The sequence below is a fragment of the Diaporthe amygdali genome (genome assembly GCF_026229845.1).
Source record: "Diaporthe amygdali strain CAA958 chromosome Unknown NODE_75_length_28176_cov_71_309015, whole genome shotgun sequence".
Lineage (NCBI taxonomy): Eukaryota > Fungi > Ascomycota > Sordariomycetes > Diaporthales > Diaporthaceae > Diaporthe > Diaporthe amygdali.
In genome coordinates, this window is record NW_026517095.1 from 3,698 (window position 1) to 23,358 (window position 19,661).

General features: G+C 50.9%; 5 protein-coding genes across 5 annotated transcripts; 3 read left to right on the plus strand and 2 right to left on the minus strand.

Annotated features, from left to right (window-relative positions):
• Nucleotides 1-5,045: 5,045 nt before the first annotated feature.
• On the plus strand, nt 5,046-6,684 carry J7T55_002358 (uncharacterized protein; the record flags this gene model as incomplete). The annotated part of the gene is made up of 3 exons (XM_053136236.1): nt 5,046-5,435; nt 5,583-5,919; nt 6,191-6,684. 3 exons carry the CDS (start codon nt 5,046-5,048, stop codon nt 6,682-6,684), a joined length of 1,221 nt encoding a protein of 406 aa, XP_052986166.1.
• A 1,169-nt stretch (nt 6,685-7,853) lies between these two features.
• Nucleotides 7,854-10,867, plus strand: J7T55_002359 (uncharacterized protein; the record flags this gene model as incomplete). Its single annotated transcript, XM_053136237.1, has 2 exons — nt 7,854-9,558; nt 9,618-10,867. 2 exons carry the CDS (start codon nt 7,854-7,856, stop codon nt 10,865-10,867), a joined length of 2,955 nt encoding a protein of 984 aa, XP_052986167.1.
• A 606-nt stretch (nt 10,868-11,473) lies between these two features.
• Nucleotides 11,474-13,420, minus strand: J7T55_002360 (NACHT-domain-containing protein; the record flags this gene model as incomplete). The annotated part of the gene is made up of 5 exons (XM_053136238.1): nt 11,474-11,621; nt 11,686-11,838; nt 11,997-12,167; nt 12,376-12,813; nt 13,014-13,420. 5 exons carry the CDS (start codon nt 13,418-13,420, stop codon nt 11,474-11,476), a joined length of 1,317 nt encoding a protein of 438 aa, XP_052986168.1.
• A 3,029-nt stretch (nt 13,421-16,449) lies between these two features.
• On the plus strand, nt 16,450-17,843 carry J7T55_002362 (uncharacterized protein; the record flags this gene model as incomplete). Its single annotated transcript, XM_053136239.1, has 3 exons — nt 16,450-16,915; nt 17,235-17,578; nt 17,640-17,843. The coding sequence occupies 3 exons, from the start codon at nt 16,450-16,452 to the stop codon at nt 17,841-17,843; spliced, it is 1,014 nt and encodes a 337-aa protein (XP_052986169.1).
• A 109-nt stretch (nt 17,844-17,952) lies between these two features.
• On the minus strand, nt 17,953-19,200 carry J7T55_002363 (telomerase-binding protein est1a; the record flags this gene model as incomplete). Its single annotated transcript, XM_053136240.1, has 1 exon — nt 17,953-19,200. One exon carries the CDS (start codon nt 19,198-19,200, stop codon nt 17,953-17,955), a length of 1,248 nt encoding a protein of 415 aa, XP_052986170.1.
• Between the last annotated feature and the right edge of the window lie 461 nt (nt 19,201-19,661).

Consider the following 19,661-nt stretch of genomic DNA (forward strand, 5'->3'; position numbering starts at 1 on the left):
CGTTCTCGTGTCTCCGTGGGTAATTCCGTCATGCATTGCGAGAAATTCACCGAGGTGCACCAAAATGGTGTTCTTACTCTTCTCTTCGACTGCGGCGCGAGAATCGCTTTTCAGGTCTGCGGTTCAGAGCTGCCGTCAGCCTGGAAATGGGACGTGAGCGATCCTATATCGCCTGCTTCCTACCAACTCTGCGGCAACAGCCCACCACCTTGTCCTTACAAAAAATACTTCTTTGAGCGCTTTCCGAAATGGTGCATCAAACACGAGGGAAGTCCTGACAGACCACGTTGGGTCCTGATGAAAACGCTCTTGGACCGAACTGATTTCTGTTCACCTATGCGCCGTTTCGCAATAGAAATAAAACAACCACAAGGTGGCTCTAACGATGTGGAAACGAGCTCCCCATCAACGAGCGCAACCAATAATTCCACGCCAGGGCGCAGTGCGCCAGGCGACGACAGCCAGTCTCTGGTACCGTCTTATGACGAATTCGCACTACAATCGCTCCCACCACTGAGCAACAGCTACTCTCACGTAGCGGGACTCGACAATTCAATTTTTTCTTCCTATATTATACCGTCATCAAGTCAACCGACGAGAGCATTGGCCGGGGGTCAACTCACACCTGAGACATTGGACTCTGCCTGGCAGCGACCATTGAGGCCTAATGTAGGGTACGACGATTCCACTCAACACACCAACTATGATCCGTTCGTAGCAAGTCTGGGCCCAAGCGCATTCACTTTCCAAGCTGCAGAACATCAGACGATGCCTGTCTCAGACAGCACGGCCAACAGGGAGGCGCAAGATGGAGCGGGGCTCCCTGCGCAACACAAAAAGGCGGCCAAAAAGCGCTCGAGGGAACTCCGCAAAGTGCTAGAAAAGGCAACTGAACTTGGAGCCAGCAAGGCCACAAAACCTGCAAGTATTCCCGACACGATTCGATATACTCGCTGACCACCATCTCACCAGACACGTCCACGACCCCTAAAACCTCGATTGAATGCTGAAGCAATTTGAAAGTCCCAGAAGAATAGATCCCATAAGCTCGCAGCAGTAAGAAGTAGTGCTGGGTTGTCAAAGCTCCTTCCCTTTCCTCGTTTGCTATCAGAGAAAATCACGGCGGCGAAATTGCACGCTGTCCAAAGTTGAAGATTGTTATGAGCTTTTGTTTCGGCTTGTATTTCCGTCATTTGATTAATATGCTTCGTTCTGCGGCTGGATCTCGGTTTCTTTCTCCGCAATCCTTATTGAACCATCCATTTTCGCGCAAATTCGATTGCACAGCATGCCACACGAATACAGACTATTGAAGGCTGCACGCACGTCTTGCCTTCTCATCCCCTAGTTGGCACTGTACAATAGGCCCTTGGCCATCATTCTCGTATTCGAAGAGCACGTTTTAGACTCATTCATTGTATTTCCTGAAGACGTGGATAGAAGCGACTTTTTGTGAACAGGGGCGGAGCATAAGTATGCTAGAGAAGCACATCTCTTGTGGTGCATATCGCGGGCCTTCTAACGAGACTGGAAGTTGCAAGACTGGCTGACGTGGGCGGCAGCCTCCCATCACGTCAATGCGCTCACTTACTAAAGGCTCCATGTAGATAAAAAAAGAGACCCACAAATACCAAGGGCGCGATCCGATCGAGGTTGCTGTTCTTGTGGGCCACGATTGCCCCGTTCCGTTGAGTACGGAGAAGACCGGCGGTGATTACCAATTCATGTTTCATGTCGCAAGGACGCGGTGGAATACAATCACAAGGAAAGCAAAAAAGAAAAAAAATTGATCAAATGTGATCTTAGGTGCGTAGCAGCTTAGAGCCACCCTTCTTCTCCCAAGGGGGTCCTCTTGCCTTCATTGTTCACACATTACTACCAGTGACTATTCGCTTCCTAACGGCCGAACACCGCTGCGGCTTGTCCTGCAGAACCTTTACCTCGACGGATCAGGCTCGGGAGTCTCTGCCGACCACATCACCTACCACAGACCTAGCTAATACTCTGCGTATCCCGCAAAATTCGCATTTGAGAAGTTGAAAGACAACACGCGGCGCGTAGGACGCGTCTAGACAGCGAGTACGAAGGCCGAAACACGGAAGACGAGGCGCCGCTGCGTCACGAAAAGGAAGGATTTATTATGAGCTTAGACGAGGCTGCTGAAATGGTGTCCGTGTTGGCTAGACAATATAACTTCAGAACAGAAGTTGTTCCTTTGCTCTGTACTTCTGCAATGTGCTTCTGGCATTTACCACGTGGGCCCATTACGTCAACAACATCACCCACTATCAACGAGAACCATCCGGCGCAAGGTGCGAAGAGACGTCAAGTGACTGCGTTACTCATTGCCAGTTCTACTCGGGTTGGTGCGCCTCTTCTTGCTAGGCAATTTTTCCACACTTGCTGTTTCTTCTTCGTTCTCATCCTCCTCTCCGCCGTTCGACGTCTTGCGCTTGCGTGTATCACAGTTCCCAACATCGCTTACTGGAAGGCTATTATTGGAAATGACCGATTCATTCTCAGAAATTATGTCGATCACACCCTCTTCGCGAATTTGGTCATCAAACAACTTCGTCATGTCCGAAAGCTGTCGATCTTGTGTCGTCTTCTCCTGTGGCTCTTCCGCCTCCAGCTCTTGCATGCGGCAGTAAAATAATGCCGAGTCTCGCTTGCGATGATCAACCTCTGCAAGTGCCTCCTAATACAGAGCCTTAAGCTTTTTGTTCTTCCCTTTCTTATATCGAAGCTTCTGCGCCTCTTTATGATAGGCATCCTTCCACGCCCGTACGTAGCTGGCAGGGTACCGCCCGTATGTTGTGATGGAAGGCAGATAACTAAGTTTCCAAACATTCCCGGACTCTTCTCAGTACTATGCTAGACGACCAGCCTCCGTTACAGTGCTATGTGCCGAGACGCATCTTCACCTACTCTTTGTGAGGCTTGAACATGAGCGCAAACCTATCTGGTGTGGGTTTGTTGGCTTTTCCCAGCATCATTCATCTGTGCCTGAAATTGATCAAAGCGCTCGTAGCTGTCCAAGGTAGGCTGTGGGCTGGGGCTCCTAAGTCCCTCGCCAGATATGCCCATGCCGGGCATCGCAAGTGGTGTGACTCCATGATCATGAACTCCATCAGTCCTCGGACGCTGACAATCTACCGGGGCAGCAGCGCACACAGCGTCACCCGCATCCTGACCGCGCATGCTAACTTTCTTGCGGTTTGATGTCGCTGGGCGGTGACCAAGAGCAGATAGCTCATCCAAACCCTGGTTATCATCGTCCTCGCGTCCGCCGGCGCGAGCGTCATCGGCGTAGCTATCTGATCCTGAGCATTCGGAGCCGCCAATAACAATGCAGTCAGATGCCTCTTGTACGGTGTCTGAATTCGCAATTCTCAAATTCTCTTCGCTGCGTTCGCTTTGCGCCCCGGGCTGGACTGCAGTATCGGAAAGGCCCACATTACGCGGCTTTGCCTGGCTCTGCCTGATAGGTCTACTTCCGCGACGCCGTTTTGCAGCCCTTCCGAGGACGGTAGCAGTTGGTGGCTCAGCATTGTTCCTTTTTCCATCTTGGTATGATGGCTTTGCCGAAGATAATGGCAACTGAGGCGTAGGATGAGGCATAATGCGCCTGAGCTCGTTAGACGTTTTGTATGAAGGGAGAGGTCGAGTTGAGTCCTTCGACTGGTGGACCCCGGTTGATGGGGCAACCGCTGAGGACGGAGGCTGAGTCGAAGCGGGCGCGATAGGTACGTAGTCCGTTGAGATCTCGTGTACAATCTTGGAAGGCATCAGCGCCTGAGGTGGGGCATCTTGGGTCAGGCAATCTCGGGGAGGGGACGCCTGGGGCATCATTGCTGGGCGCGCAATCGCAGGTGTATGAGGCGTGGGCGTATGAATATCTGACCGTACAGGTCCGCTCTCGCCAGGTTTGGATGTACATAACCAATGCTGGGACGATTCAAATATCCCGGCTGGCGAACCAGAAAATGCTTGATCTGTTTCAATGGCTTCTCGAACCCCGTCGGGCTCCCCAAGTATGCCATGCGCAAGGATGTTATGGAGCTTCTTATTTATATTCGTTTTCGCCTCTGCCATCTTCGCTTCGTGCTCCTGGCACAGTCGTTGATATTCCAAGCGCCGGTCTACTTGTGCAGTAATGATCAAATCGACGGACTTTTTGATCTGCATAAGATCGTTTTGCATCTTTCTGATAACTTCGTCGACACCCGAGACAAACTGATCCATCTCGCGGCGTGACTGTGCCTCAATTTCCATCTTTGAAAGTCCATACTTATTCTCTAAGCGTTCCCGTTCTGCTTTCAACTCCTTCTTCAATTGCTCACAGTACCGGTCTCGTAAATCGTGAGGGATGTCCATGAGGTCGTGGATGGAATAGTGGTCGGCAAACACTTCGATTTCTGATTCAGCGACGCGGAACGAATGGGCGATAGGGTCGAAACCTACGTGCAATCCAGTCAGCAAAGAGCAAGGTAGCAGGGTAGCAGGGCAGCGCAGAAAGGTGGTCTTACAAGTCTGTGTACAGGCCCATACCGTTAGTTCGGGGCGGTCGATTGCGAGTTCAATAGGTGTAGGAACATTTAGGGGCGGATATCTATTGCGCGGCGGAGATGGAGATACCAGGAATGCACTAAGACATGGGTGCACAAAGTCACGTGCACGCTTGGAGACCTTTATCCTGCAAGAGTGGCCTCCACACAACGAAAATGGTTGTTCTTCTTACGTAATTGGAAATTGCCCACACTGAGTGGACCCAAGGTCATCCTACTCCTCAATGGCCCTTAGACCACCGCTAGACCTTGAGGTTACAGCTCTCGAATTGTGTTGTAATTAGAATTGTCTCGTTAACCCTATGCCACTCCAGACATACAAATTAGCCTCCATGTACATACTGTACTGTAACATTTCGCAAAGCTGGTCGGATGGGGACTGGATCGCTTTCGGCTCGGGTGGGAACTCTTGGCTTCTGTGTGAGCATTCTCTAGTGCCATGAAGACAGCCCAGTCTGCTAACTCCTGTATTTAGACATGGCTGCAGTCGAAGTAGCCAAAAGACTCGACGGGCTCCCACTTGCACTCTCAACCGCTGGCGCTTATTTGTGTGAGGTCACGACGACCTGGACGAACTACCTCGAGCTTTACCAGGAATCGTGGCTACGATTACAGCAGGTGACCCCACAGCTTCCGGCATACGAGTATGCTATGTACTCGACCTGGAACATCTCATTTACGCACATTGAAAAACAACACTTCACGGCCGCCAAGCTTCTTACATTATGGGCATATTTCGATAAGGACGATCTATGGCACGAGTTATTACACCAAAGAAACCCTGCCATCCCGGAATGGCTGCAAGACGTTACTGAGGACCAAATCACTTTTGAGCAGTCTATGCGAGTGCTCTGCCAGCACGGATTGGTAGATGCTGATCCAGCAACACGAGAATGCGGAACGCAATCGCGCGGGTACAGCGTGCATGGGTGTGTGCATTCGTAGATACAACACGTACTCAATCCGCTACCCAACCTACAACTGGCGAGAACAGCTATACTATGTACAGCTCAGCACGTACCTGACGAGACAGAATCCGAGTTCTGGTGGGTGCAACGACGTCTGCTCCAACATGCAGATCATAGTCTACGACTGGTTGAAAACAAGGATAATATGGAGGATGAAGCATGGAGTTTTGGAAGTTTGGCCATTCTCTACTCCGACCAAGGCCGCTTAGGCGAGGCAGAGGCCATGTACCAACGGGCGCTCCAAGGGTACGAGAAAGCACTAGGAGATAATTCGGTGAAAACATATCCTCCTGCGTTGAATACCCTAGAGAACATGGGGGACCTATTACGAGAGCAGGACAAGGGCGAAGCTGCGAGAAGATACTATACTCGTGCCGAGTATTGTGCGGCAATTGTTAACGGGGCAGGCAGCCCACGCCATGCAAGAATCGTTGCGAAGCTTCAGACCTTCAGTTAAGACTGGTCCGTCATCCACAATATTTCTCTCCTCCCCTTTCCTTAGTCTGCACAGGAGTAATATCGTCCAACTACACTAGAGCAGAGTAGATCAAATGGTAGCTTATTTGTGTTGACGCAATCCTTTCAATAAAATGATAGGGGGTCATGCTTTTGTACGTCTGCTTTCCTTCTGTTGCGGCTGCTGATTGTTTGCAGGTATACATCCGTCCATGTGCGATGACGAGTCCACTGCCTCAGAAACAAGCTCTCTCGACGTAACATCATGCATCGACCTTGTCACGCCGGCTGCGATATCGTGGCGATGCGGTGATGATAAAGCGGCCCTCCTGAAGCGAATTATTTTTACCATCCGTCACGATGTCTCAACCGTCTTATTCCGACTGCGCGCCGATGTCACATTCAAGCCCAGCTCGCCCCCGAAGACGCACCTTTTTTTCTTTAAGCCTCCGGAGTCACTGCGAACTCTGATACTCAACCAATCTGCTAATGATGCATATGGTCCAACAATAAAACAATGGGAAGAAGCCACTCGAGAGCTGGGCTCTGCCCACTGCCTTCGATTCGAGTTGGGCAGGGCCGGAAAAGCCATTCAGAGTCACACCTTTCATTGTAGGCAGGATCGAGGGGTCGAAATTCGAGATCATAGTCAGCCAGCGGACTCGCCTGCGAAATCCTTGGAGAAGAAGTGAAAGATCGCGAGCTGCACTTCTGGATTAAATGGGAACAAACCTTAGAGTTTGTCAAAACATAAAACACTTTTTTGAAATTGTGCAGCAAGAGGCAGCGAGACGTTGGTAGCGAGGCAGCGACATCCAAAGAGAAGGCGCTCACTCAACCACGAGATTTTTGTTTAGGCTATCTCATTGCAAATTAGATTTCCCTCTCAAATGCTGTGCAATGCGATTTGTGGTTGAGTCCATGAGCTCGATCTCACATTTGCTACAAGCCAATTAAACGTTGGGAAAGCTAAGTTAGTCACCGCCCTATTTCCAACGTAGAGCAATGAGATCACCAGCCCACCTAATAGCGAGGGGTATGGCGGCTCGGGGCACGCAGGGGCCCCTCCCCACTCTGCCAACTCACGGCCGAGGAACCAACACTTGCAGTGTTTTACACCATCATGGGATGTGAGTGAACAATTGGTCCTAAGCTGGTAGCCCTGTCTCAACGCTGCTCTGAATCCATCCATCTCTCTGACCTCTTGCGAAAAGAGGGCTAGCGTACTCAGTATCCCTGTCTAGCTTTGCCAAGAACGCTATTCTTGTAGCACAATGATTGTAGCACAATGATTGGTCGGACAAGAAAGCGTGCTCCGCCACAGATGCACCCGGGGAGCGCGCGCCAATCGCACATCCGTGTTTTTAGCTGTACTGTTAGCAACTACGCTTTTGAATAAGAGCTCGGTCAATCACAGGCAAAGACACAAATGTGTTTTAGCTGTGCTGATGCTTAAACACACCGCCCCATATTGGAAAGCAAGTCGATGTTCATATTTGCCATCACTCTTAAATCGTCTGTATGCACATTGCCGGGCATATCACAGAGTCTAAGTCTACTCTACGTTGCTACGGAAAGCCTGGGGCGAGGCGGGCAGCCTGTGCGTCTCGTTCCATCTAACCATTGTTACCCGTCTCGCGCAGGGGGTTCCCGTGTGTCTTGCTGCTTTTAGCTTGGCGGCAGGGAACCAGTGCTGTTTGTGTTGTCTCGGATGCCACCGGCCCTTGCTCTTTTCCGCTCCGAAGGGCCAACCCCCGCATCCTCTTTCGCCGATGGTAGGAATTCCTCACAGACACCTCGACGGACGCCGTTTTGAAGCTTTATATTTCTTGTTTCATGAACACTGGTTCGATTCAACGCAATGACTCCCAACGCGCCAAAAGGTGATGTAACTTCCAAGACCGAAGAAGGTCGTCGTGTCAATGCCTCCTCAGCACTATCATTTGATCATGATTTTGTCATGGTTGACACGCCAGCTGGGCGACTCGACTGTAGCGAAGATCAACTTCCAACCTCCGAGAGGCTGCCTGGAGACGTCCAGCATAGAGTTAGACGACGATGGGCTGGGCCAGTAGACTTGTCTGCACCATTGACGGCCGGTCTTGTACGGAGAGAACGTCGACGCTCTAATCAAGCACTGCCCAATTTCAACGGACCCGTCATGGATGGGACCAAGGAAGCCAGCGCAGGGGAAAGAAACGAGTCACATCATGCACATCTCGATTCTGACCCGACGAAGTTGAATGCGGTGCGTCGGAGGAACCCACGCTTCGACGACCCGCCAGGTAGACCTCGGAGACAGCCGTCGAAGCGGGAGAAGAAGCCGGCGCCGTCGCTAGAGAGTTTGGTGAAAGAATTGACTGGCTCGGATGCGACGAAGCGTATCAGGAGCCACGCACTCGCCTGTGCCCAACAGGCTCCTGCCCTTCCAGAAGGCTGTGACGAGCAAAAATTTTTGAACCTCGCCCGCGAGTGGGAGAAGAAGTCGGAGTTCAGCAGTCTGGTTTCCTATATTTGGAGAGCATATGGTGTTGAACGCATGTATCTCAAAGTTCGGAGCAAGCTCGTTATAGAAAGTGGAGCCCCGGACCCCAAGCTACCAACAGGCATCATCAACGAGTTTGCTCCCGGTCTCGGAGAGGAACGCACCCCAGAGGCGGTCCGTCGGCGACTCACACTTGATCGCAAACTTGTTAAGCTCTGCGATTATCTGCCTTTCATGCCCTTCGGTGGCAAGGCAACTGTCACCTTTCAACACTTCGAACGGCTGCCGAACGATGACATTGAAAAGCTCCGCAGGCACCTTAATTCTAGCCCACACGCACAAAAATTGGCAAAGATTGGCAAAGCATTTCGACATCGCATTTTGAAGCTTGAATCATTTCTCTGGGAGGATATCAGTGTCGAAGATCTTCGGGAGCTGCATTCAGATACACTACTTCACCTGCTCACCATCCGTCGTTACGACCAGCTAAATGGAACGTGGGGTCTCGACAATACCAAGGCGACAGAATTTATTCCTGTCAGAAATCAGTGCGATGTGTGTATGGACGAAAGATGCCAGCTCCTCGGGTTTGGTCGGAATTTGGCCTCCAAGCAATCTGGAGGAACCGAACCAGCCAGAGTGCTTCCTGTCCAGGAGGATCCCAGTCCGCCTCCTTCGGACGTGCCGCCTAACTCCTTCATTGAAGTCCAACGCTCTCCCGCCACAGACTATAACGACGCAGATCAAAATACTGCATCTTTGTCGCAAATGTGCATGTCAATTTCTTTCATGATCGAAGAGCACAGTTCTTCTGGTGCCCACGAGGCTATGAGAATTTCCCAGAAACGGAAATACAGTGATAATGAATGCTCTGGCCTCCCCAGAATACGATCGTATGGGGATTCCCATTCATCGACACAACTCTGTTCCCCGGCTACCTACAAAGGGGATGGGCCTGCATCCGTCCGGGACAGACAAGATGCTGATGTCTCTACACATGACGAAGAATCGCCGTACACAGCTTTCACAAGTCTGCTGCCCAAGACTCTGCTTGGGAAGGACTTACGCTGGATACAACCTTGTATGGCTCTCTCCAGCATTTCTACCTGGCAATATTCATCATGCTAATTACCAGGCTAGCCTCACCATCCCCTTTACTGCAAATGGAAATGGAATGGAAACAGCATCAAATCTTTCGCGGTGACGAGAATGATCGAAGCAACGGAAACAGTGACGTGGTCAATCCCGCTGTCAGCGATACTTCTTCCGTTGCGAAGGGGTCTCCGGTTTCAACAGCCCCGGCAACTACTGCTATAACCAGGTCAGAATACTCGCACTTTCCGCCTTCTCAATCGTCGTCATTGTTGGGGGGCGCGATCACAGCATTACAATCCCCACAATTGCCTTTCAACTTAGTGGCCTTGGCCAGTCCTAGAGACACAGAGCACTCACTCGCGATTGTTGATACTGGCAGTGACATCTCTGCCGCTGCTACTGATGCCAGCACAGCAGGCTCCTACCGAAGCATCGCTACAACCAATGTGGCTGATATAGCGAACATCACAGACGTTAAGCTCATCGAGTGCGTCTCAGGGGGGCAAGAACGGTTGTCAACTACCACTGATCCGCCGGCAATTTACATAGCAAGAGACCTCTCACAGCCTCTCACCCCCCGATCAGAGCCATCTCCATTATTGTATACCAATCATCCTCTGATGCAAACAACGCCAATGCGTCCCGATTTACCCTTACCCATAAATCAGACCGTGCCTACCATGAAAGAGAACTTAAATTGGGGAACAATCTTTACAACGAAGAACTTTGGTGACAAGGAGGATGGTACTCTGGCGGACGGTGTTCTAGCGGACGGGGTTCTGGCGCATGATATTCTGAAGGAGTGTTTCCACGAAGACCAGTCGAAGATGACAGTCGAGGACATACCGCAGCTTCGGAAGGAAGGGTATATCCACTGGACAGACCAAAGCATTGGTTTGAGCATCGATCTCAAGTCACGATCGGAAATCAGCAGTTTCTGGTCATCGGATGGATGGGGGATCCTCAACTCAATTCTTGCAAATGCGCGCATTCGGGGGATTTTGAGTGATTGGTTCAAAGGACCATGCCTCATTGCACATTGGATGCGGTGGGGTATCCTCTCTACAGGAGGTACCCCTACATTCCTCGCGCGCAATGCGGTCAAGCCCCCGGCAAACAGCGAATTCGATATTCCATATCTGGGCCTCCATGTAATGTGCGCAGCGACAAGCGTAAAGTGCTACGCCAGGTCTCACCGCGAAGCTTGGCCGGTCATGACCAAAACATGGTTCACAAACTCTCGGGAAGCACTTCAAGCACACAATATCAGCGAAGAACTGTCGAACGGATTGTAAGGCAACCTCATATAATTGCAGGACTACACTAACACCACCCTAGCGTAGTATTTGACCCCCGTACTAATTTCCATTTCGAGAAAGGTTCGGCTATGACTTTTATATTTGGAACGCGAGACTCGGTGAGGACATGGACGCCGCTAAGGGTGACGGACCCCTTTGCGAAGGAGTTATTTGAAAAAATGGAGACTGCCGGTGTCGGCTTTAACTTCGAGGAGCAAGGATAATCGCGATCAACGCCACTGGATTGTGAAGTCAGCACTATATCTTGTGAGACGAGTGTTTGTACGGACAGCGGTTGATTTGAGTGTTGAGATTATTTGGGCTTTGTCCCACAGCCTGGGCATCCGCCAGCAATACCCTTACCGCTGCAGTTAGGACAGGTGGATGACATCTTTCTCCTCGAACGTGTGATTGATATGCGTGTAGTTCGTCGGCCAAAAATTGCGATGAGGGGCATGGAGTAGTGGGTGAGGGAGTCTGAACGTCTCGGGGAGCGGGGGTGCCTAAATTTAAAGACGCACAACCCAGTTAGCCGTATTTACCCGACGCCCCGCTTTTCGGCTAGATGTTGATGAGGCCGACTCCTGCACCAATTTTAGGACCTCACGGGGCAGTTTCAGGACCTCGGGAAATTGGGAACACATTGGTAAGTAGGCAGCTCGCCCCTGGAAATTGTTTTGTGGTCCTCTGATCACGGACCCGAGCCAGCTGCTGCTTCACCCGCAGCTCTCGCGCCACGTGCTTGGCGAGGCTGTCGAGAAATGAGCTCTGTGTTTTTTTTCGCGTCGGATTTATTGGCCGCATCAGCTCCGGACCTCTCAGCACCCTGGCTTTCGGGTACGAATGAATTGCCATCACCGCTTTCCCCTTCGCCGACGTCACTTGCAGTAGATGGCATGGGGTAATCTGGCCCAAAAGCAACCTGCCTCCTCGCTTGGTCCTTATCGTCCAATCTTGCGTTCTTCTCGCTATCTTCGTTTCGTCATCGGCTCGCTCCTCGCCCTGCGTGTCACTGACGTTTTCCGTCAAAGCTACGAACAAAACTTATACTTTTCACTCCACGACTAAGACTGAGGACAGATGGCCCTCAAATGTCGCCTTAGACACACTACTCTGTGTGTCCCACAGCTTGACGGTCTTGTCATTTGACGCCGAGACGATGTACTGCTCGTTTGGCGAGAAGGCTGCCGACCACACCGTGTCGGTATGGCTCTCGAGTGTCACCTCGCACGCGCCCCATTGCTCCGCCAACTCTGTTCTACACTCAAACCACTGCGGCCTCTCATGGACAAACAGTCTACGCATTAGGCTGTTTTTTTGGGCTCAATACGAGTGCCGATGCATATGCCTGAAGCGGCCGGCGATCGATCGCCGGCCGGAAGGTTTGCAGAACACGGTAGGCGTCTTTCACGAGCGCCTGAAGCATAGATGCCCCCAACCGTTCCTTTATACTATTAGCTCTATAACAGATGATAACAGAGGTCCGTCGCCTAACCTTCAAATACCGTAGCAGCTTTTCCATTGCGAGCATCCCTTCCGACATGCTGCGGAGGAGACTTAGCGACTCGATCCAATAGAGGCCCTGACTCTGTAGGAACCTAGCTACCGCCTCGTCGTTTGGTACGCTACCGGCTGTATCTAAGGCTTTACTAGCATCGATCAAGTGGTCAACCCAGTAGACACAGGAGTACGCTATCGTCGCCAGTGGGTCCGGATTAGGTCTTTGGCGGGGGACATCCTCGATAGCAAATCCAAGACTATCCAGTCCGTAGATGTCGCGCTTCAATGTCTGGAACATGGCTTCGACCGACTTGGAGAAGATCTGACCATGGACGACTGCTTGCTGTTCGGGAAAGCCGATGTCGGATGCCTCCTTCATCAAGAAGTCCTTTGCCGACTGGTAGACAAAGTAGATTGTCTCCTCGCGAACCGTCAGGAACGAACTGCAAAGACCAACGATCTCTACAACCAATTCGATCTACTGTGCTGCCGCCTTCTTCGATAAACATAGTGGGCTTGGCAAGTGAAGGTGGGCGATAGGTCGTTGCTACGAGAGCAAGCACCTATGTACAGAGGTCGGCGTCCTCCGATGCGTGGAGTTGCTGCATCATACGTTCATAAAGAGCACTGAGACCCAAAGGACTTCAGTTTCTGCAGAACATTCCCATGGCGCCCCTCCTCAAGTTTCTGGCAGACTGAGGCGACCCAGAGGAAGGTGCTCTCGGCGTTTGACAATAGATGTTGACGCACTTCTTCCGCGATGTTGTCTCGATAGCCCTTCCGTTGCACAAGTTGGGACACCTTGTGCATGATACACCTATCTACAGCCGCTGCGACCGACTTCGCATTGACCTCAAGTGCTAGCTCCTGCGCCACGTAATACGTCTCTTCTCTGATTTGCGACGAGATGCGGCTTGAGACGAGCCATTTGACAGGGACTGATTGCGAGGTCTCGATGATCAGCTCGAGGAGCTGTGGTAGGCCCTCTTCGCACTCATCTAGTGCGTCGACAACCAGGTAGACACCTTGTAGCTTCGGGTCGTGGAGCATGTTCGTGAAGATCTCAGATAGCGCATACCAAGCATTAGCGTATTGTTAGTCTGCGCATTCTGATTGTCTTGGAAAGGACCCTTGCCTGTGACCAGCTGGACCCAGATGCGGCGATGCAGGGGATCGAGGGCGCGTTCGGCAGAGCATTGGTCCCCAAAATCCGCTGGTCCGGCAGGTACTCCACCATGCCGTGACAACAAGATCGCTGCGCTCCAGTCGATTGAACCCAAGCCACCAGCTCTCGTTTGAGGGTCTGAAACTTGTCCTCTATTTCTCTTTTCAAGTCACAGGTTAGATCAGTATGCGAATAAAGAAGTGCACAACGCCTTTTCAGTGTCCCATATGTATTTGGCTAGTTGCACATCCGCTTCCTTCATGTTATCCGTGCCCTGGTTACATTCCAGGCGCGCATTTTCATGAACTGCGAGCCTAGACAACAGCACGCCCAGTGCGTTCATTCTACCTTCGACTCTATGTCCATCTGGTTGTGTCAATAATTGAAGGTCTGACCTGCCAACACTTAGGTCTGGCACAAGCTGTTCGCGCAACTCCTTGACGACACATGAGACTGGTCTGGTCTTTTTTGTGGTGAAAAATGTCCTGTAATGCTTACTGCGGAAGACATGTACATTGGAGGGTATTTCAATCGCCGCTGTCATTGTTATATCAGGGATACGAGGCAAATACTCCTGATCGAGGGGAATGTGTGATGATGACCTGAGAGCTCGATCAGAGGCACTCCATCTTGCTTTTCAATGGCCAATTTCGGGCCTAATTTCCGTCCCTATATCAGGGCCCCTTTCAACAATTATTTACATGCCGTGAAGGACGTAGATTACGGGAATAAAAGTAGGCCATCGTGGACCCTATATGGGGTTATACGCTCGATACCAACGCAGAGGGTATTCCCAACCCATTACCACATTGCTTTGAATACTAGTTGCTTGTTTCAGAGGGTATGGACGTGATGCTTCTCATTACTATACGCGTTTGACACTGCAACGTCGCCATTGTGAGTTTAGTCTACCTCCCAAGGATTAGTTCCAGAGGGGTTTAAGGCAGACACAAGGACCATGAATCCGAGGATAAAGCTCATCAAGCCTACTATAATGATGGCAAGCACTTCTTGGCTGGGATGGATCTTCCATCGTCATACTGGAATTCTCAAGCGTGGTGGTTGAGGTTCACAAAAGGGCCACAAAGAATCCTAGTGAAGGCCCAAAATGGGTCACGAGCTTCGGCGGCCCCCCCCCCCCCATGTCCCGACGCGCCGTCAAACCGACCTCTGCCGGCTCTATCTAACCTGGAGGGACAGGTCGTACGCAAGTGACCAGAGAGATAATTAATGACAAGGAGAAGGGAAGCGGCCAGCTTGTGAAATAAGTGGTGGTGCTGAGGAGCCGGTCCGCAGCGGACCGGCTGTGCGGCGCTGTGGCGAAACCCGGCATAATGCGCGAACTTGTGACAAAGAGGTAATATAGTCTGCAGATTCAGACTACGATTGATAGCCAATTGATTTTCTTTGTTGCGGTGTTGCAATTCAAGTTGTTGTGCCGTTGGTCCTGAAAAGTGTCTCGCTCGCTGAGGTAGCTCGCTCGTTGGTGTTTGACGTTAATAGCACTAAGGCCGCCTATACAATTCAAAATGCCAGGATTGAACATAGACTTATATCCATACTTATTATTCCTCAGGATTTGATTTAGTTTACCATGAGAAATGAGTGAGAAGCCATATATAGACTTGAGTTTACATCACAGCATGGCCAGCTCGGCAATGCCCGCAGCGTAACACGCCCCTTTGATTTCGAACCTGACGAAGCTAAAGACTCTGCGACCCGGCCAGGCCGCTTAAATCTGCTTTTTCAGGAGCATGAGCGCTTGATCAGCTGATCGTTGTTTTCGGGTCCCGAAGTGGTTGGTCGGACGAAGTCCAAAGGTTTCGACTAGGTACGAGAGCCTCCCTGTGATCAGTGATTCCATAACCTTGCCAAGCCTCGCCAGCGGGGACATCGGCGTCCAGGCTTTTGCCACGGTCTAGTCGTTCTTGGCCGGCTTCTTCAGCGGAACAATCTTCCCGTGCCTCCATTGGTCGGGCAGTCTTCCTTCCTCTAACGACGTGGGAAACAGAGCCAAGACCCGGTGGTTGACCACGGGCCAGGTCTCTTTCCAGACGGCTGCTGGTAGGCCGTCTTCGCCGGGTCCTTTCCATGAAATGGTTGCAAATAGCTGCCTCTCGATGTCCTCCATCGTGATCACGCGCATCGTGAGAAGGAGCCTCTGCGGTCTGTCCACTTCATCGGGGATCACATGTCCGTGGAAACTTCGCCTGTTGATGTCAGAACTTGTGGACTTGAGAAATAATAATTAAAAAAAAAAATCATTATTGACATACACGATCGTGATCTCAGGGCTTGTATTCTCCTGTTGCGAACGGGTCTGCGCGGAGATCTGTTCCTCTGAGGGCCGATCAGCGAGGGACGAAAAAGGATTATGTAGGGAAGTTTGGTTGGACATACATTTCCGCAAACCCTGTTTCTTTAGAAGTACGAAATCCGGTGTTGCAAGGTGGGAATCAAGCACCTCATCGTCTTCTCGTTTAAATATTTGGAGTTTATATCAGCTCGAAATACTCAATAACGTTTGGCCGCACCTTGTCCAAGAAAGTCTGAGCCACGAATACCATACACTGCAGGTGCATTCGCGCCTTGATGTTTCTCAATCCATCATTCTATTGTCTGGTATTCCTCAACTGATCCTTAGCTATTGGGAATCCAAAATACCTCTTAGATCCTCTGAGGTGCGGCATCGCTGCGAGCTTGGTCTCGAGCCACTTGAGAACCCGAATCAGCGTGGGCCTTGAATCAGCGCGGCACCAGAAATGGTCTGAAGCTTATTGTAGGCCTTAAAAGTGACTATTTCGACAAGTTCTTTTAGGTGTAACCCTTTTCAAGTCCATTCGAAATAGGTATAAAAGCTCGTCTGGGATAGACCTCGCAGATCTAGATTGACGTGGACTAAATCACTAACTTAATGATGGAGATCCAAGTGCCCTCAACAGATCCTATTCGCGACGCCGAAGGCTTTCTTTTCAAATGGTGCTACGATGACTGTCGTGCCAGCGATCGACGCAAATTGTACAACATACTCTTCAGGGCCAAGTCCTTCAATGATTTGGTCCCCACCCTGAACATGGTCTGGGACAGGGACTCGCTGGCCTTGGCTCTTAATGACACCCCCGAGACCTACAGAATACGAGCCTTCAACCAGCTTCGAGAACGCAACCCCGATGCATATAAAGAGCTTATCGGGAAAGTTTCAAGCCTTCAACGGATTGTATACGAGAAGGACCTGGATCCGACTTTTCTTTATCCACGCGTGGCTACGAACTCTTTCATGGCTATCCTGCCGCCCGAGGCACGTCAATGCTTCGACTGCGGCAAGGAATTCGACGAGTTTTCAGACATAATATGGCAGCCATGTCGGAAACATGTCGGATGTACAAAGTGTTGGCGTAGAGTTGTTGAACTCGCACCAGCTAGTCCTTACAATCCTTGGGGTTGTGAGTGCGGTCCGAAGTTGCTATACAATTAGGAGTTAGAAATTGTCGTCTCAGATTAAGAAATGAAATGAAATTTGCGACGATTATTGTAAGATTCAACCTTGTGTTTGTCCCTGATTCATTCGAGCCGAGCCTGGGTGATTAGGACGTATTAGGGTTGTACTGCCCCAGAAAATGTACCTATTGGCCCACCATTGACGACACACTCTAGTTCAGGCAGAATCACGATCGATCTTGTATCGCTGACTTGACCTAGCACTCTCAAGCCGGCAACTCCATCGGTGCGTCCAAATGAATTCCGGCCTCGCCACAAACTCAAAGAACACAACCTCCCTTGCGCGGTTCTTATTTTCCGCGGTGTCATCTTCCCATCTGACTCCAAATTTGTGGCGTCGGGAATCGATCCTGAATTTTGCCACTTCCCTGCCAAATGACTCTTCAGGGCGAGCCTTCGCATTTCCGCTGCTCTTTGGGGACAATGAGGTCCCGTCCAGTCGTGACGAATATGACGCGGGTTATTATCGTTGCTGTCAGGTCATTGAGGGACTTGGAGCTGTCTCTTATTTCGGGAGTCGTGCGGTCGAGGCGGATATCTTGGAGGTATAAGAACAGCAGAGTGTCGACAACCCTCGAGCAAGTCATCCTTCCTCTGGGACCGCAGCCGGTGGCAACAACACTAGTCACCATCTCCAGCCTACAACAGTCGGACGAAGCCTCGCACCAATCGCTCCACATTCCCCGTTGGCCTATCTCCCTTCGTCCACGATTCCCCCCGTGGGCTTTCGATGACCAACTGGCGTTCTTCGACTGCAACTGTTTATTTCACATTGCTATCTACCTGGGCAAGGACTCGTCGGCGATCTGATGCTGTTCCACATATCAAATCTTTGAGCGAATTTTGGTCCCCTGCACTGTCCCACTGTGATCCTGAAGATGATCGGAGGTTGATGGGCACAACGAAGAGTCCTCCCCCGTCAGACTAGCACCCTCACGCTCTGGATACTCTTCTGGAACTCGGGTGTGACAGTGAACTGCTTGCTTTGTTTGTCATACCTGAGCCACTTGCCAGGAACGGCGAGTTGATAGCCCAGCCAGAGGACACGCTCTTTCCTGTTCTCGGTCGTGGAAGGCAGCTCGAATGTTCTCTCGTCGTCGTCGATCTTGTCATTGTTGAACCAGTCAGGCGGGAACAGTTTGTCAGCCCAGAGGAGCCCTCGGAGGTGCCAATCTTCAGGCAAAGGTCGGTCGTCTGACCGAGGGAATGCTTCAGACTCAACTCGCTCATGATTCTGGCACTGTATTGACAAAGAGTTAAGCATCAGAGCCACCAATTTCCAAGGAAAACGGTCTTTCAGATGCCTTATAGCGGTTTCGTTGCCACATATGAACCTCATGAAAGACAAGCGGACATTGAGATAAGGCAGAACGTTCGGGTCACCGTAGCGGCGAGAGATGATTGCGTCACACTGCTTGGCAAGATCAGAGGCCTCCCTGAAGACTTTGGATGGTACTAGCTTGTCATCGGTTGAATCTCCCATGAAGGTGTCGCTGTCTGACTTTGGTAGAATGGCAGTCATCAAAACACTGGGATCGCCATTGGTGTTTGCCTCAGTTTTGCCGTACTCCAGTAGAGAATTGCAATTTGAGATAGCAATCAACGCGCCAGGCTCCATCCAGCTCCTGGTAGTTCGCGCAATGTGGTTATCCAGATGTGAGAGAAACTCATTCTTTGCCCTTTCGTATTCGACCATGAGTTCGTCACGGTTATTTGGGAAAGCTTTGTCTTTCTCGCCTGTGTTGCTTGTAATGAAAAGGATACCATGGGCCTTCACGAAGCTGAGGTCGATGGCTTGAAGCCGAGTCTGGGTTCCGTTGATGATCGGGTTGAACAGGGTGAGAATGCTGTCTCTGGCGGATTTGAATGGTATCGCAACACACAGACTCTTGGTGTAATAGAACAGCTGCTTGACCGCATCCGGCCGTGCAAGAATTGCCAGGTGATGATGCAGTCTTCCTGTGGTGGGCGCCTTGTCGCTTGCCTTCGAATACCAGTACCGCGACACATCTGTCCAGATCTCTCGGTCACGTATGTCCTCATCTTCGATAGCCATACGGTATCGACCGAGATCTCCGAGACATTCGATCCATGTGTCTTCAAAATTGGGCACTGTTTCGTACAGCAAAGTCATCATGGAATAGGCGAGGTAGATGAAAGTGAGCATATTTTCCAACGACGCAGGAAGCCTGTGGCGCAACAATTCAAGGAATGAATGTATACCGTGGCGCCACATTCTTGCTGGCATGGCATATTTTGATGCAAGTCTTCTCAGAGCCGGGCTTGCCGACGGATGTTGCGAGGCTAAAAAGAAGTCGTGATGTTCATGCAAGAGCGTACGGTGCAGCGCAATCAACGCTTGCCATTGTTCGTTACTAAGCTTAGGACTTGAATTATTCTGTGCGCTTTGCGAACTATCCACCTCGATGCATCTAGACTCAACCCTAGATCATCGAGAGTCAGTTGAGGGAGCATCACGAGATAAGGATACGGTCGCGGAACAGGACTAAAATCGACGCACATTACCAGGCCCGCATAAATTCCTTTTACTTCGGCAACTAATTGCTCCTGACTGATCGGACGAGTCTCAGGCTGTGGAAGCATTGTATTCACGGGAGGATCCTCCTC